This window comes from Ailuropoda melanoleuca, chromosome 7, assembly GCF_002007445.2.
Source record: "Ailuropoda melanoleuca isolate Jingjing chromosome 7, ASM200744v2, whole genome shotgun sequence".
In the NCBI taxonomy this organism is placed as follows: Eukaryota; Metazoa; Chordata; class Mammalia; order Carnivora; family Ursidae; genus Ailuropoda; species Ailuropoda melanoleuca.
The window spans coordinates 49,120,392-49,138,058 of NC_048224.1; the positions used below are offsets into that span (position 1 = coordinate 49,120,392).

The 17,667-nt window shown below is 45.4% G+C and overlaps 1 protein-coding gene across 2 annotated transcripts in view; it reads right to left on the minus strand.

Annotated features, from left to right (window-relative positions):
- Positions 1-4,351: 4,351 nt before the first annotated feature.
- Positions 4,352-17,667, minus strand: part of STRBP (spermatid perinuclear RNA binding protein) — an 86,537-nt gene continuing 73,221 nt past the window's right edge. The window contains exons 17-18 of one of the 2 annotated variants that reach the window (XM_034664468.1): positions 14,750-14,794; positions 4,352-8,835 (exon numbers count right to left, since the gene is read on the minus strand). In XM_034664468.1, the coding sequence (XP_034520359.1) occupies positions 8,831-8,835; positions 14,750-14,794 (50 nt within the window). In that variant the 3' untranslated portion in view covers positions 4,352-8,830. Of the gene's footprint in view, positions 8,836-11,209; positions 12,179-14,749; positions 14,795-17,667 lie in introns of those variants that run through there. The other variant, XM_019800465.2, reaches the window with a different exon arrangement.

Below are 17,667 nucleotides of genomic sequence, written 5' to 3' on the forward strand. Positions count from 1 at the left end.
CACACTCTCCCTCCTCTCCTCTCCAAAGCAGCTTCCTTCCTACAGCTCTAATTCATCCTTAGCCCTTCTCTCCCCGGGGCCCCTGTCACCTTGGACTCCCTGAGCCCCATTCTGATCCATAGTTTGCTCTCACCTATCAATGCAGCCCCCCCCCCAAACACACTCAAAACCTGTGGTCTTGACAGGCCAGGACCACCCCTTCCTCAGCACTCACACAGGACAGTTGCTCTCAGGGAGCCCTTGTGGGAAGATGGATAGGCCAGGCAGCAGATGGAAGAAATTTCCAATCATGAATAAGCCAAAGGGTGAGCAGTCTCTAAGGTCTAAGACAGGTTGGCAAAATATGGCCCACTATCTGTTGGGGTTTATTTTAAAGTTTGCTGGACCACAGCCATGCTATGTTTACGCACTGTCTCTGGCTGCTCTTGTGCTCCCGCGAGTAGCCACGAGAGTGAATGGTCCACAGAGCCTGAAAGACTGTTTGGCCCCTTCCAGAAAGTTGGCCAACACCAGGGCTAAGGCAGTGCTCCTACATATTTCCTCATTATGACACACACAGGTGATATTAAGGCGGCCCACTGAGGTAAAAAGCCAAGGCCGCTTGTAGTTAGAGACACGTGGCCCTGGGGTCCTGGCCAACCCAAAGGCTGAAGGGATCAGTGTCTCAGGGTACCCGTAACCTTTCATAGCTTTGACCTGAAGGTTCAAAACTGTAGCTGCCTCTTTAGTCTTAATCCCCAACAGAGCTATAGGAATACCAGAGGTGCAGAAACCCACCAACCTCTCCATTCTGCATACCACCTGTCCAGGAGGAACCACAGGTGGCAGGCCTGAGCTAGACACCAAAATCTTACGTGGTGTTTTTTGCCTCTTTAAAGTCCTCTGTAAAGCCAGTCTGCCACTTCCTACTAGCTAAAGACCATGTTCTATAGATGTTGAATCCAGTGAGCTCCAGACGTTGCCCAGGTAAAGAAACCAAAACATTACTTAAAAAAAAAAAAATTAGGGCGATGTATGAATGAACACCCAGTGCATCTCTCCCTTTGGCGAACCCAGCAGAGCAGACATGTGCGAAAACTCAGGGAGAGTGTAAGATGCTGACTGACCAGCCTGCAAACCTATCTGCTGCCAAAGAGATGCTTCCCCGAGAGCACAAGAGGGCTCACAGCTCACACCAATGAGGACTTGGGCCCGCCAAACTCCCATTTCCCAGCCCAAAGGAGATGGCCCTTGCCACACTGCTACCCCTCCCCCATCACCCCCTCCTGCCCTGCCAACACCTTCCTCCTTCCCCATCTTGGCCCCAAGTACCACTGTCCTCTTGGTGACCTACTGAACAGAGGCCCAGGAGAAGTGCTTGGGGAGAGCCCCCCCAACCCTTAATGGATGTTGTGCTTCCCTGGCCCCCTCCTGGGTGCCATCAGCTCCACTCTCCTGCTCAGTCCAGGCGAGGAGCCTGGGTTACGAAGAGACCCCATTCTTGCATCTGTGGCAGCCTCTGCCTCCCGTCTCTGGTCCTTCCCCATCCAGCTGTCCAAATCAACCCTCCAGATTTCTCTCACCATTTTGGAAGAAGATAATCACTGAAGGGCACAGTACCCAGGACCTTCCCCCAAGTGACTCCAAATTACACATCCCATCTGGCACCTCACCCTTCTGACCATCCCAGTTCCCATCAGCAAGTAACTTCGTGCTGCTCCAGAAGGCCATGCCCTTTCTGTGTGTACCATGTGCTGCCGCCACCGCCCCCCCTTCTTGAAAGCTCTCCTCACAACCCTCCTGGCAGACTCCCACCCAGCTCGGATGCCCATCTCGGGGGAAGACTTTGGCACTCCAGTCACAGCCACTCGGGTCCTCAGCCTCCTCACGGGCCTGGCTCCTGCACTGAGTGGAAGGCCTGCCAGAGTTTTCCCACCCACAGAAGACGGCTCTGATCTGTTCAAGCCCCTGGGCACCACTCCCATTTCCTGTGCACTCCATCTTGGTCAGTGGTTTCACCTTCTACTCTTGTCTAAGCCGAAAATCCTGACATTTTCTCCAGCTGTTCCTTCTGCCTCACCACAGAGCCTGGTAAAAAGCAGTAGGTGACAGTGAAGGTTTCTCAATGAATCCAAATGCCCAAGAGGGGAGAAGTGGTCTGGGCAGTGTCCCCAAACACATCAATGTTCGTCAAAACTAGATATCTCATGGAAGAGATTCCTCTGCACTATGCGAACAGTTAGCTTGTTTAAACATTCCTGGTACCATGGGGCTCATTTCTCACCACACCTAATCTCCCAGGGCAGCCCTGTCATCGTGGGAGGCACGCATCAGCCCAAATTGCCCAACTGGCTTCCTATAACCATCCTTACCCTTCTAGAGTCACATACAAGTAAATACAACCCTTTAAAATAGCTTCCCCAGCCTCAATGAAGCCCATTCTGAGGGGCTTTCAGCTTTCCAGAGTTCCCCAGGTGCCACCTTCCAGAGGTTTCTCACCTCCTAGATGTCCACAATATTTTCCTCATGTAGCCTCTAAGGACATGAGGGGTGTTAGAAAGCTGAGCAACTTCTGACATCATCTTCATAATGGAAGGGTCCAATGAGATCCCAGCATCAGAGCACTCGGGCAATGTGTCACTGTGAGGGTGACCCTTTTGGTTGGAGCACACACTGAAGGCCTAAGCAGGGACAGCAACAGACGACAGCCAAAATGTGAAGCTGTATATAAAAAGCACACTTCTACGGCACGTCGCACCCCCCACCACCACACTTGGGGGTCTCTTCAATAGCAGTCACTGGTTTGCACATGGTCACAGAGTTCAGTACAGAGCAAAAAGATGGTGTGGAAACAGACTGAGCTGACACGAACCAGTTAGTCCCCTGGCCTGGGGGCGAGCTCACAGACAGCTCTCCAAAAGGAACCAGAGAAAGTAAGCCTGAAGTCTGGATTCTTTTTTCCCATGTGGCAGGGGGGAAGGGAGGGAGGGCAAGTGTAGGTTTTTGCTTATTTTGTTTCAAAACACAAAGAATCTACCCCCGAAGCGTGGAGGATAGGTCCACGGAATGCATCACAGCAAGGAGGGGAACCGGGAGCCAGGCGGTTTGGAAAATGGGGCGGGCAGCAGTCCAGGGCAGGGAACCACTGTGCACAGCAAGTGCTGTCAGGTCGGGGGGCCCAGCCAGTGACTGGCTGTATAATTTGGGGCAAGTCATTGTGGCTAAACCTCCATTTCCTCATCTGTAAAAGGAGATCATTTCTAGGTCCCACAGTTGTGGTGTAATTCAAATCTCGTCCCTAAAAAAGGGCTTCTGTTAACTCCAAGAACAGTGAAGACATGTTATTTCTTCTGTGTGGTTAAAAACTCACTTATTAGGAGCCACAGTGTTTTGCCACAAACAAGCTGGGTGGTTTGGCGAGGTCTGTGGGCTTCCACGTCCCTGTCCGCACAGTGGGAACAACAGTGCATGCGCTGTGACGCCTCCAAACCGTAGGGGCAGCGCAGGACATGGAGTGGCCCCTGGGAAAAAACAGCTGCTAAGGGAGTGTCTGCCAGGTACTCACTCTCCTCACACACAAGTCACTGTTCTGGAACTCGGGCAACCTGAGCTGAAAACGGTTCCTTCTTCCTGCTCCCCTCCAGCATCATGGCAGGTGGCACAGAGAAACGGCCAACTGCCAAGGACCAGGCCTTGCGGTGAGGGAGGGCCGTTCTGCCCTGGAGAGGACTCTGCCTCCATCCGCGGGCAGAGGCCCAGGTGCCAATCATGGGCGGGGGAGCTGGCGGCCTGGTGCGCAGCAGTGGGAGCCGTGGGCAAGGGCAGCAGACTGGTTGGCGAGACCGCCAAGCCACCCCAGAGGGGCTCACCAAGCCCGGCCCAACCCAGAGGGTGTCCGCTACCTCCTCCAGGCTTCCTGAAGCCGCGTCCGGGGAAAGTCTTGCTGATCAGAACAGGCCACGGCAACCTGCCACTCCCCCAGCCGCACAGGGACATCCCCCAGCACCCCCCAAACCTGGGCTGCGGCCCTCCAGGCCCCTCTTCTTTTTACCCAGGGGGGTCAAAGCCTCACCAAGCTTTAGAGTCTGGCTCAAATCTTCTAAGGCATCCCCGTCAGGTCAGGGATCTCAGGCCAGAGCCTCGCCTCAGAAAGCATTTGCTAAACGCAAACACAGACCTCAAGTTCTCATTGATATTCAAACAGAAAAACAAGCTTGAAATACAAGAGCTTCCTTTGTTTATGCAGCCACACCTTAGTCTCCTAGCCTATCTTTCCAGTTTGTTAAACCACCTTATCCAATTGGTCTAACAGAAAATAGCCCTATTTTTAAAAGGCCAGGGTATCTGGTCCAGAACAACCTCAAGTCAGAGAGCCTGGCTTCCAGCACAGGAGCCGATGACGGAGGGGGCCCGCTGCACCCAGCCCACTGCCTGCACACCTCCTTCCTGCCCCACGGCACCCACAGCCTGCACGGTGTGGTGGAAAGAGGCTTCGGCACTGAAGAGGGGCGTTTCATTCCTAACTCTAGTGCTTAACTCTGAGCCTCAGTCTCTCATCTTGTGAAACAGGAGTATCACCTCTGAGAAGGTTGCTGGAGAAGAATGTCCAAGTGCCTGGCCCACACAAGAGAGCAATTTGAGCATTTCCTCCTTTTCTTTCTTCTGTTCCTTCAATCTACTGCTGCCCACAGCCCAAAATAACTTAAACTGACGGCTACTATTGACTTCACCACCTGAAAACATTTAGCCGAAAGGTAAACGCGGAGACCATTCATCCCAACCTCACAGAGGATCAAGGCAGGTGAAACCAGACCAAGGCCGAGAGACTGGGCCTCCGAGCAGTGCTAAGAGAATGTCCGCACAGCAGCCAGGCTACTGTCACCTCCTGTGCCCAGAAGCAGCAAAAAGGTGTGACCACACGTTTCACAGCTGGGACATGCTGATCCGTCCCCCTTCGGCTGCCTGCGCGGATGGCGGCCGACTTCATGGCACCCCCAGCAAAGGCAGCACAGTTCACAGGAACGGCAAAGTTCTGCCAAGAAACACCAAGACCCTCCTTAAAAGGACCAAGGAATTAAGATGTTAAAACTGGTCGAGGCAAGAGGTGGGGGTGGGGGTGGGTAGAAAAAAGAAAAGAAAGGCCCTCCCTCAACCTTGGCTCAATACGGCAATGATCCCACCCAACAGCCACATCTGTGGAATGGAGTGACTTCTGCCAGGACATTATACACATCTCTTGGATTGAAGAAAAGCCTCTTGCTTTGGGGCGACAGCGAGGGAGGAGGTCTTTGGAGTTTCCCCTGGAGCTGGGGCTGCTGGGTCTCCTCCTCTTTCACTTCCTCGGTACCATTAAAAGAAAAAAAAAGCCTCGACTATCATGCAATCTTATGTGCCTTTAAAGGTAATGCTCAGTCCCCGTCTACACAGTTTTTATAAACTTAGAGCATCACAAAATTCAACCTAAAAAAAGAGAGAGAGAGAGAGCTCAATCTGTAATCCCCAGTGAGCGTCCCACCCGATGACAGACACGGAAGCGCGCACCTGCCCACCCCTTCTCAGCACAACAGAAGCCGGCGCAGAGAGAGACGGGAAGCTGTATATTCAACCAACGGCGCCCATCTCACTATCTACCCAGCTTTCCTTTTGCTGAAAAGAGAAAAAGATGGATGGACAGGCAGATGTGTTTTTTCTAAGATTAACACACAGGGGAGGCCTCAAGTGGTGATGAGCTCCGATTTGTTCCGAAGTATGGAAGCAAACTGGGAGTGAGAAGCTGCAGGAATGCTGTGCAGAGAAGCATCAGAGTCCGTGGCCGCCTAAGCACGCCACCCAGGTTCCTCTTTCTGTGGTTTATAATAACTTGCTTTCTACCTGCCAAACACTGGTGAGCTCTGGATGTTGGATTCCAGGCCTAGCTGTAATCACACACCTCCTTTTTCTTATTAATGCGCTGGGAGGAAAGTTGGAATCAGCAGGTTGATATCCTAAGCTCAGCCCTTTTGAAGTTCTAAGCACACTTAAATCCCCAAGCAAGTATTTACGAATCCCTGGCAGCAGAGCGGCCGGTGATTTCACCACCATAGCAGAAACACGAGCATTTTCAGTCAGCATGGATCTGCAGCGACCTCCCCACACTACCTCTCTCACTAAGTGTTTGCTTTATGCTTCCTGTTTAGTCCCCAGATGCCAGGAGTCTTCTCTCAAAGTGCGGGAGCATCCCGAACCTGAAAATACCAAGAAACCAATGCAGCCCCCCGAGCAGGCCATGCGCCCGCTTCTCCACTACCTGCCAGCACAGCCTTGCTGCCTCCCTCACACACCTTCACCCAACCCAGGAGGAACCGGCAACACTTACTTACTTACTGCGCACCAGGTACAATTCCCAGCACTTCACGTGTATTAACTCATCAAATCCCCAAGTCCCACGGGAATTTGCTGGAGCGAGAGAACTACTTTGGCCCAGATTCCCACATGGTTTCTATTCCCTATTTCTAGCTGTGCTGTAAAGCTTACATAACCTAATTTGCACTATGGAGCTATTTTTTAAAATCTCCAAAGATCACTGCATCAAGTATCAATGGAAGCTGTTAGCTCCCACCTAAAATGATAATGTGGGAAAGGATAGCTATTCTTACAACTAACTCAACTTGAATTCCTGACTTAACAGTCTTTCTGGAAGACAGGATGAGAAAGGGAAGAGACTCATTCTTACATAAGAAGTACTAGTTTGTGCGCTGTAAGTTACTGCTAGAGAGAAACATCAATACTGAAACTCATCTCAGCGGTAGGTAGTTTCTTGACTCTGCGGTTGTTACTCATTTACCACCTATCTCCCTTCCAGGCCTCCTAGTAACACTGTGAAACCTATGGTCACTGGGTATCAGATCCTTCTAGCTTGCAAGTACAAATACAGCAGAACCTCTCTTGCTCTGAGAGTTCAGAGAGACCCCGCCCCCCAGTCTGCCCGTCCGTCCTCCGCCCCCCACCCACTGCCACGCACAGGCCAGTGCTGAGTGGGAGGTCTGGGAGGTCCATTCACAGAGCAGGTTGTTTTCAGCTCTAACTGCTGAGGGCAGCAGCGGGGGGCCGCATCTGCAAATCTTAGTGCATTCCCCTAACTCACTCCTAAAGATTTGCCTCCACAGCAGTTACTAATCTAATAAACAGGTAAGTTATAATGAATGATTGATTATAAGGGTAAAATTCCTCTCACTTGTCATCGAAAAAATGTGGTATTTAAAGCAACCACTTTGGTCTTTGCTATACTATAAAAACTGCTTAAAAATGATTGGAATATTTGTTCTTCATTTCATTCCGTTCACTTACTTGGAGAGAGGTCCATGAACATAAACCAGAGTTGGTTTCAGGCGCTCAAAACTGCCAGGGAAATAATTTAAAACGAGTGAATTTCCAAATGATGACCAGTTCAGTGATGTCGGAGGGCCTACAGTATTAAATAATTTATAAATAAACTCCTAACCAAGTTAATTATGTTTTGACACTGCCAATGCATCATTTGTCTCCCAACCTAGGAGATTTATAATCAGCCCCATTCCACCAACAAGGAGACTCTCAGATTTGATACGTTTGCACTGGGCAGAGCCTCTGTTTCGCTAGTACCCAGAGAAGGGCCTGGCACATAATGGGCACTCGGCTGCTCGATGAGGACTGGAATGTACGTAGTACTAGTCCGCTAGACCTCATACAACCTTCTATAGATGCCAAAGCCACATTCGACATACATACAGATTCTGTATGGGGAAAAACGTTGTTCCAGCAACCTTCAAAGTTAGTAATAACAAGAAAACTGCTACTTAGAGACATATAAAACATAAAATTCATTTTAATCTCTATATATCAAATACGGCCTCAGCAAAAAACATCTAACACACGTGAAATGTATTTATGGGACACACTAAATGAAGCCTAACCCTCACATCTTCTACATGAACTCCATGATGGCTAAGGTGGGAAATTAATCATCTAGCTACCTAACCTGGAAAAGACAGATGAATTGCCTTAAGTCTATTTGGTCTCTGCAGACTGGATATTTACCATTCTGAGTCTTGCCAAAGTTGGTTCTGCAAATAGTTAGCTTAACTCAGTCAATTACTATTTTTCCATAGTTACCTCAGTATTTTGGTTTGGTTTTTTTTCATTTTCTATTGCTTTTTCTTTTTATGGCTTCTTGCTGCTGTTGTATTAGGGCATACAACACAGATCAGAGATTTTCATTTCTCAGAGAAGTTTCTCTCCTTGAGAAACTGGCACTTTGATCCTCTGTTTGTGTAACAGCTACACAGAAATGGATCCTACCGGCATTGTTACCAATCTTGCTGCTTGTGAAATTCCAGCACTTTGGCCAAAAGGGTGCCCTGACATTAAAGTCTTTTTAGGTGAACTCGTCCCACCACCAAATTCTTTTATTAAAACAGGTCCGTGTGTGTAATTCACATATATGTAATATCATAAGTTTCTACACACATATACACATTTAACTTGTAAAAGTGAAATGTCTCTCTTGAATAAAAAGTAATTACAAGGGTATTAAAACAAATGCTGAAAATAACTATTTTACATTTAGATCATAAAAATTTTAAAGGTAATATGATGACATAAGACCTAAGAGATCAAATACATCCTGTATGATTGTCATATATGCACGTTGTGTTCATTGACTTTTAGTTATTTTTCTCTTTAATCAGAAAATAAAAGAGCTTACCTTTGTTTACTGAGACCACAGCTTACAGTCACTAGATCTCAGCCTATTTTATACAAGTGATATGGCTACGAAGGTCCGAGGAGAACGAGAATAAAGTGAGATAAACGTGCTGAAAACTGCTTAAAAGTATTAACCTGAAATACACAGAGGGTCCAACACCAGTTTTAAAAATACATTAACGAGGTATTCCCAGCTCTTCAATTAATAACGGTGACTGACTGATTCATGATTTTCACACATTCACCCGAATTTTAAAAAAAGAAGGAAAGGCTAATAGCAGAAAAATCTATCAGTGGTTTGTTCCCAGGTTAGCGGTTTCAGAGAGACTACAAGCGCCTCGGGACTCCTTGCTGCATGCACCGTGCGCTGCATCAGTCAGCATGAGGTATGGTGGGAATCTACTGGACCAATGACCTTGCACAAGAGAGGGGGTGCTCCTGCAGCCGGAAGAGACCGGGGCTGCAGGCCACATCCCCGGCTGGGCACCAGCCCCCATGCAAAGAATATGGCTTCAAGGAGGACCCCTATCTCTGAGAAATTATGATAGTGCTAACTGACGCAGTCGGGAATGCAACTACCCAAATTAGGTGCTACATGAGTTTAAAAACTGTCAGGAGACAGCACAGCTCACACGGAGTCGAAGTTCTACACTGGTCTGTAAACTCCCTGACGAGAGACTACGCTAGGAGGGCTTAAGTACAGATATTGCTAGGTTTCCAAAGGAAAAGTTTTAAAACAGACACCGTGGCTTTGAATAAAGTATTGCTCTTCTTTAAAATGCTCAGTCATTGCTTTCCAAAAGAAGGTGTCAGAGTGGTGTATCTGAAAGCTGGAAAGCCTCAGGGGGTCACAATGCTCTTAAGACCAAGACAGAAATTGCCATTTCAAGCCAGACAACCTGATGGTTCTAGAAGTCAGAGAAGAAATCTTGAGGGCCCAAGTGAATAATAAGTGGCGCGACGCTCAGAGGCTGGCAATAGGGGCTGTCAATGAAAAAACCGCCTACAGTGGAGAAAAGAGCAGAGAAGCAACACTTGGTGTTAATGTCACAGAATTTGGTGAAGCCAAGAGCTTCATTTATATTTCTCTGCTCTTTCAGCTGTAAGTGGAATTTTCATTACAAAACGGAGGGGTGGGGAAGGCAGAAGGGGGGGAGGGGGACACTTATTCATTACAAAATTTCAACAGTTGAACTTGCATGGTTACCACTTCTAACAAAGGACCGACAGCTCAATTATTTTAAGTAAAGCAGAGAAATGTAAAAGTTTGCAGCAACTGGGCGGGTTTACAACATGGTTAGTAACTTCCAACAAACAACAAAATTAAAAAAAAAAAAGACTTGGTAGAAACCATTTGAAATGACTGCCATCATGTTGGAAAACAGCACAGCTCCCTTCTCACCATCATAGAGGGGTTAAATTACGAAGCTGAGTCAGCTACTTCAAAATAATTTTCTAAAGAGAAATCTCCAGAGAGATTCCAACTTGGAATGCAAATTTGACAATCAATTTCCAATAATCCGGCTGCAGCTGCCAATTAATAGTATTCCAAACACAGAGAGGACTATTGTAAATATTGAATTAATAAGAACTGGACACTACTAGCCATGCTTTTTCTTCTCAGTGATGGCTCTGTTTCATCCATAGGTCAGCAAAATGAATCAATGAAACATGAAAACTCCCAGCTGCAATGGGCCCTCGGGTTTATGTCTAGCCACTAATGCACAGGATGAGAATGGTAAATTCACAGCTATTTCTAGCAAGTGATGAGGTTTTATTAAAGTATCACCCACCACTAATAAAGACTAAAGGTCAAGGAGCAGAAGGAACAAGCCACTGTGTAATAAATCCACATCTGAGAAAGGACACTAACGTTTGTTTTAAATTGCCCATCTCATTCTCATTTAGTGGTCCCAAGGAAATCTGGTACATAAATTTGCTATATTTTGCGAAGCCCATTCTCAACGATGGGCACTACTGGGCTCTGAGAAACAGAATTTAAAAGAGGGAAGCTAATTCGTACTAAAAACAGACATTTTTAAGACACAGCAACTTAGAAATCTCAGCACAGGACCACACTGGTGCCTTCATGGGGGTGAGTACCTTAATGAAACCTTTACCTTCTAGTAACATCATAGGCTCTCCAAACAAGGCGAGAATGCAGGGGAAGGCTCAGGTCTGCACCCTTTACAGGACAGCACAATGTTACCGACTGATCATTTTCCACCAGCTTACTCAGGTAAATTTTAAGAAAAACTTAAAAATAAATGCTGACCCATGGCTGAAACCTGTCACTTTTCACAGCAGCACTCAACAAGAACTGGGACAATCGAAGAGCAAGTTTTTATGGGGACCCTGTTGCTGCTTTAGATTCTGATGTAATTGAAGAGGAAAAGAGACCTTTCAATGAATCCCAGAAAAATCGCTAATCTTCTATCTGCATGAAAAAAGCCAGGGAAGTGAACACAGTATCTTACAGAGTGAAAAAGGCCACAAGAACAAGAGAGGGTGATTGATCGATTAATTTATTCTCTTTTAAAACTTGGAAATTAGGAAACTAAAATAATCACATTCCTCCTTCCCCATCTCTGGGTAGTGCCATCATTTTAAGAAGCAATGCTCGGATAACAGAATATACCTTTTTCATGGGGATGCCCTTGTCCAGCAGTACAAAGGGCTTACAAAGTAAGTAGACTGGCTCAAACTAACAATTGCCTTTGCTTTGTTTTAGCAATTTCCTTACAAATGAATGGGTTTCTAGGGCTAAGTTATTATTAGTTTTCAATTCCTTGTAATTTGATACCAAAACATATCAAAAATAATAAGCTAAAACAATATTCAAACCCATATTTTATTGGCTTTAATTACACACTTCAGTATTTACAAAGTTAAAGTTTAAATGAAAAGTCTCTACTGTATTAAAAAAAAATAACTACAGCCCGAATTCAAGTGCCCTGGGGCGAATACATATCAATCAGAGCTAAGACTCAGTGACTGCATCAGGAACCAGGCAGCACTCTGTGTTACAACAAAGCAGTTTATTTGTGATCAGTGTTTGAGACTCTATACATCCTTCACAAATTTAATTTTACATAATCTGATACTCCTCTTAAAACTTAAACTTTGAACTGCTAGACTTATTTCCCTAGAACAGAAGGGCTGGTATAAGTTATTTTCCGGAAATGAGGTACCGTTTCACAGAACTAGTTTCTTTTTTGTTTGTTTTCAAGTTTTAGAGAACTAAATTTGCATTTGTTAAAATCAAAAAGTAGGAAAGATGTTCTTTACAAATAATTTTGATCAAGTATGTGTTCAAAGAAAGCAGGATAAAAAGGCTTTTTCTCTAACATTCTGTATTGTACTGTATTTGTTGTTCAATAGGAATTAGCTTCTGTCATTTGCTAAAAGAATGAGTAGTGGGGAACAGGATATGTTGGGAATTTCATAACGGGCAACAGAACCATTCTCTTGGGTAAACCTACAGAGAAAAGAAACGGAGAGGACTCCAAATAAGTTTAATAATCCAATAAAAATTTCAGGTAAAAAAATATCTTACAGTAATGATCATTAACCTTTTCCAGATTAGTCAGTCAACATGAACCATTTTGGAGGAGACTCACAAACCTCTCATAGATCTCCTATTTTGAAACTGCTAATATTTTGATAATTAGTATTTTCCACTCAAAATTAAGATGGCTGTATCACAGGAAGAATGATATTCAGAAAGCAATTTCATTTGTGTGAGCGGCCATGAATTCTAAAGCTCAAAAGCAATGCTATTAATATTCTAAAGGGACTCTACAAATCCATAATCGTTCTCAATTTGGCACATCGCATATTGTAGGAGAAACAGGGATGACTGTCAAGACTCAAAGCACAGCTTTCTGTGCAGGCCTCAGCTCCCCAGAAAGACAGCTCCAACTGGAGTCATGACCAGGTGTTTATCTTCTTCACGGCTACGGCCGGTATTGGCATGGCAAATCTGGAAAGATTAACTCCTTTCTTAATTTTGTAATAAATGAGTTCTTGTGGCCTCACAAACTTCTGCATACTCAAGCGTGATTTGAAATCTGCTCCTATCTCTATTCTAGTATTTAACCTACGGAGAAATCACAAAGCAGCAACAGCAGGTATTCAAGAGCACCCGATGATCAGAGGGAATTTACCCCACATGCAACAGCTTTACAAAGGCCAAAAGACATATTTACCTTACAGCCAAAATAAAGCATTGTTTTAGTAGGTTGGCATCACAGTAACATTTAAAAACCAAATCTTTTATGTGAAAAATGGGGGCATCAAATTTCACCAGCTTTGGAAGTCAGTTATATGGCACATGGAGGAGAGGAGCCTTCTGAAGTGGGGGCTCAGAGGCCGCGGGGTGAAAGGATAATGTTAGAGGAAAGGGAGGAACAAGAGAGAAAAATTAAAAGGACTGAGGAAAAACATGAATGCAGCTTAAAGCCTAGACATACCCGTGTTTTAAAGAGAAAAATTCAGCTCTAGAAAACCTGTACTAAAGAACATGAGACTTACAATGTCTAAAAGAAAGACACAGAATTAACTACCTGCCCCAGCAGGCAGATGCTCTGGCGCTCACACAGGACACACCACAATGGGACTAGTGAGTCAAAAGGTATTTGGATCAACTGCCCAGACCTAATTCACAGGAGGGATGAGGTGGTCAGGATATCCAGAAGTTGGCTGCATGGTAAAAGCAAACGGCCAAAACAAAAGGAGCTAGAGAATTCGAATTTAGAAGAAATTCTGGGTGAAAACATTCTCTCAAATGAGTTCTCAATTCCTCATCACCCCACATCTGGGGAACCTGGGGAAGCCCTGACCAAACCTGAGCGTTCCAGAGGAGACATTCAGGTCAAGGATGAAACCCCAGACTTGGCACTTTGCCCGTGGAGAAGACTCACCCCAAATGTTTGACCCTTACAGCTTCTCCACATCTTTCCAGTCTATCTTAATGGGGAGAGTGGTCAAACTGTTCATTTTCTACTTATTTTTAACAGTTATGAAATCAAGTGAAGCTTCCACTTAGCGGTGTCTTAAGGACCCATCATTTTCATCTGAACAAAAATGGAAAAGCTGATGCATGAAGAGAGAAAGCATAATGAAGGGTCCCGAGGCTTGTGTGGAGGACTTACACCACAAGCAGCGGGACATTCAAGGTCCTTCCCCACTGTGCACGTGCGCGCCCAGCCCAGGGTCGCACTGATACGCACTCGCACGGGCACACGCACACGCTCACTCTCGTGCACACACACGCTCTCTTCTTCTCTCAATGGCAAACATCCCATAGAGGCTGACCTGTAACATGTAGCGCCTGAGTTAGGGAAAATGTCTAAGAGGGCATATCACTGACTCCAAACCTACTGCCTCCATTGCCACATAAACCTCATTCAAAAGTTATCCAAAGGGCCACTGAGGTTCATTTCTGCATATGCTTTTATTTTTTATTTTTGGAGGGAGAGGAGACACTCCTATGACTTTTTAACATGTACCACAGACTTTCTGTGGGAAGCACTTCAGTGACACTGCCGGTGACACCCCATCACCATGCTAGAGCCCATTTATCCCACCTCTAAAGCAAAATTTATGGAAAAGGATGATGGCTACAAATTTGAAGTGAACATTTCCTAACCCTAACTCAAGTCACCAGATGGTTTCAAGCCAGAAACTTCAATGCAGCCACGTAACCGGCGAGCAGTCAAGCTGTAACCCGGGTATGGCCCTTCAGTAGCCTTTGAATGGAGTATAAGTTGGCTGTAAGAAGAACTACTTATATTTAATTTCAATATGGTCAGAAACAGGCAATTAGAACAAGCAGTCCTTCAATCAGGCAAAGCAGAGAGAAGAGCAACTCCAACCAAACCAAGAACCACAAGGTTGTGGCGTTTTCAAAGGGAATTTAAGTTGGGTCACTAGAATGAATAGGTCTGAGATCCTCCAATTCATTTAAAGAAACCCTGGATACAAACTGTGCTTTAGTTTGCTGTGACAGCATTGCTAAGAGGAGAGATCAGAAAGATGGTGTACATACCATAGGCAGGGGCAGCTGTGCTGTAACCATATGGAGCTCCATAGCCTAGCGCAAAGAAGAAGAAAGCAGATCAGTCCAGAACAAAGGGTGACCAATCGGTACTGGCCCAATTCACAAGTACTGCCTGACCCAGCACCTTGGGCCCTGAGGACTTCTTTCAGATGCTGGACAAATGAGAACTATTCCCAGAATGGTCAAACCTTCCATTCCTGCTTAGCATGGAAGCTTTTCCCCATGACCTACAAGGTTCTCCTGACCCACCAGTATATCCTGTCTTTCTCCGTGCACTTAACGACACTATATTACAATTATCGACTCCTTGTCTGTGTCCCCTACTAGAGTGACAGACACCAAGTCTTAGACATTTTTTGTATCACCTCAACTTGGCAGAAGGCCTGGCACATGGTAACCACTCACTGAATATAATTTGTTGAACAAATTTGTCTCCTCTCCCTAAACTTAGAATCGCTCAAGTTACCAATTTCTTTAAAGCTGGAAAGCAGAACTTTCCAGGTCTCTTCAGAAAGCAGCGATAGGACAGGCTGAAGCCTCAAGTGTTGCTAAAGTGGGCATGTGGATGGGTTGTGGGCTCAGGGACAAGGTCCAGGTCTCCTGGTATTTGAATTCCCGGCCCAACACGGGGTCTCCCAGTAAATGTTGGCAAGACTGACACGAGCCTCTGGTGCCTGTGAAAAAGGCTCATATTGTCAATAAAAACAAGTCTGAAGAACAGAGAAGTATTTGAGCTAATTTGTTCTGGCACTGGTTTCTCATACATCCTTAAACGTTTAACTTCTGGGTTGCCTTTTCATGCCCGTAAAATGAGAAACCTTCCAAGCTACTTTATAATAGTGTTGTAGGGATTAGAAATACTGTGCTAATGGAAGCCACAATCTTAAATCTTTCAATAAAACAACTTTAAAAATATAAATACTAAATTGCTTAGGTAAATCTTTAGGGAAAACTGGGTTCTAAAATAGAACAAAATCTACATGGACCCTTCACACTGTACCTAAAATAAATCAAACCTTTTTAACATTACAAGACCTTTTTCTATAATCGTCATTTTTTTTTCTCCTTCTCCAGCTGCCCAACTGCAATGCATCCTGTAGATCAGGACCAAATATCACCTCCTCTGTGAAGTCTCCCGGGTTTGCTGTTTGCTCCTTTGCACACCCCTCAATGTCACAGCTTGCATCAGGGTGCACAGTATTTATGCAAGCGTTTGTTGTGCCCCATATGACCTTCTGAGCATTCACTGGGGCAGATGTAGTCATCTTCGAATGCCTAGGTCCAAATCCCTTGCTTGAAACAAAACACTCAAATGTATGCTGAATAAGTAAACTGCTTTTAGGGACTAACGGAAACATTTCCTGAGAGATGGAAATTTTTACTTTTTAGTCTATACTTAAGTCACACAAAACTGGGGATAGTACAACGTAGCCTTAGTCTTTAGTCTTAATTGTAGTCTTTAGGGCTCCCTAAATCCTAGATTTCAAGAGGATACAATGTAACTGAAAGAAGCAGCAGGAAATATGCGCTAGGAACTGAGGCCAAAAGAGAAATTAATACTTTAAAAAGTTTGCATATCAAATCTATTCCGGGACAAAGTAGCTAACTGAATGATTAAGGCTACAGTTTCAAGGGTTTTACAAAAACCTTAAAGAGAGATAAAACTACAACTACTAAGCTAGCCACAGATCAGGCTATGGGGTTTGAACCCTGACTTCCCTTTCACTAGCAAGGTGACTTTGGGCCTGTTATTTCACCGCTATGAGCCTCACCGTCTTCTACAGTAATTGAGTTGGCAGGGGAATGTAATTAAATAATGTATGTAAAAATACTTACTACAGTCCCTGCTGTACAGAATACACTCTGCAAATGGCATATAACCTATTCATAATCTAATTGACCTAATCTGAATCTTCTCTGGGCTATAAAAGAACTTCATTTTTAAAAGCTTCACGAGACAGGCCTTTCACAGAGGTCAATGCGATGACATAAGAGAAAAGCTACTATAGAGCAAACGAGCCTGGCACCAAGTAGACACACACGATGCATCTCACAATGACTGCCACCAGCTGATGGGCGGGAGGTAAGCGTCCATGACCACGTGACCACAGACGCTCCCAGACGGGAAGCCCCTACTGAACATGTAATCAAAGGTAAGAAAGTTCATCTCAATAACTTGCCTATTATTAATAAAAGCTGCTTTCTTTAAATAATGATTGAATGAGGCAAAAGAATATTAAATATCAGTAGAAACAGTGAGATGCACAGAGGAGTGTCTTAACTTGGGACCTATAAACGGAATCAAACCACAATGAACCTTTTCCTCTCCCATCTCCCACCCTCCCCCTCATCCTTCAACATTCTCCATCTTAAACCGCACAGTCACTGACCCAGTTCCTCTCATTAAAAACGCTGGGAGAAACCCTTGAAACCTCCCTCCTTTTCACTCTCCACATTAAATCCATTAATTGTGCTTCTGCAGTACGTATTCAATCTGGTCGCTTCTTGCCGCCCATCTGCTTCCCTGCACCCACTGGAGGTACCTGCACTGTCTCTGGCCTGAGCTATGAGTTTACCAGAACTTTCTAACTTGTCTTTTCACATCCACTTCTGTACCTACAATCTATTCTTCACACTGTAGACGATGATCTTTACAGAAAAGTCTGATGATGTCACTTCTCTCCTTAGAACCCTTCACGACTTCCCACTGCACTTAGCATTCTAAGGCCAAAATCCACAGCTTGGCCTCCAGGACTGGGACTGAGTGTCTAGCTTTAGCTCAAATCACTCCCTGTCCCTGTCATGTCTCTCCCCACTAGCCCCCACCCAACACACACAGTGCTCTCCACACTATAGACATTTGGCCTCCTCTAATCCTTCTCACCAGCCGAGTTCCCTGGCCCAGC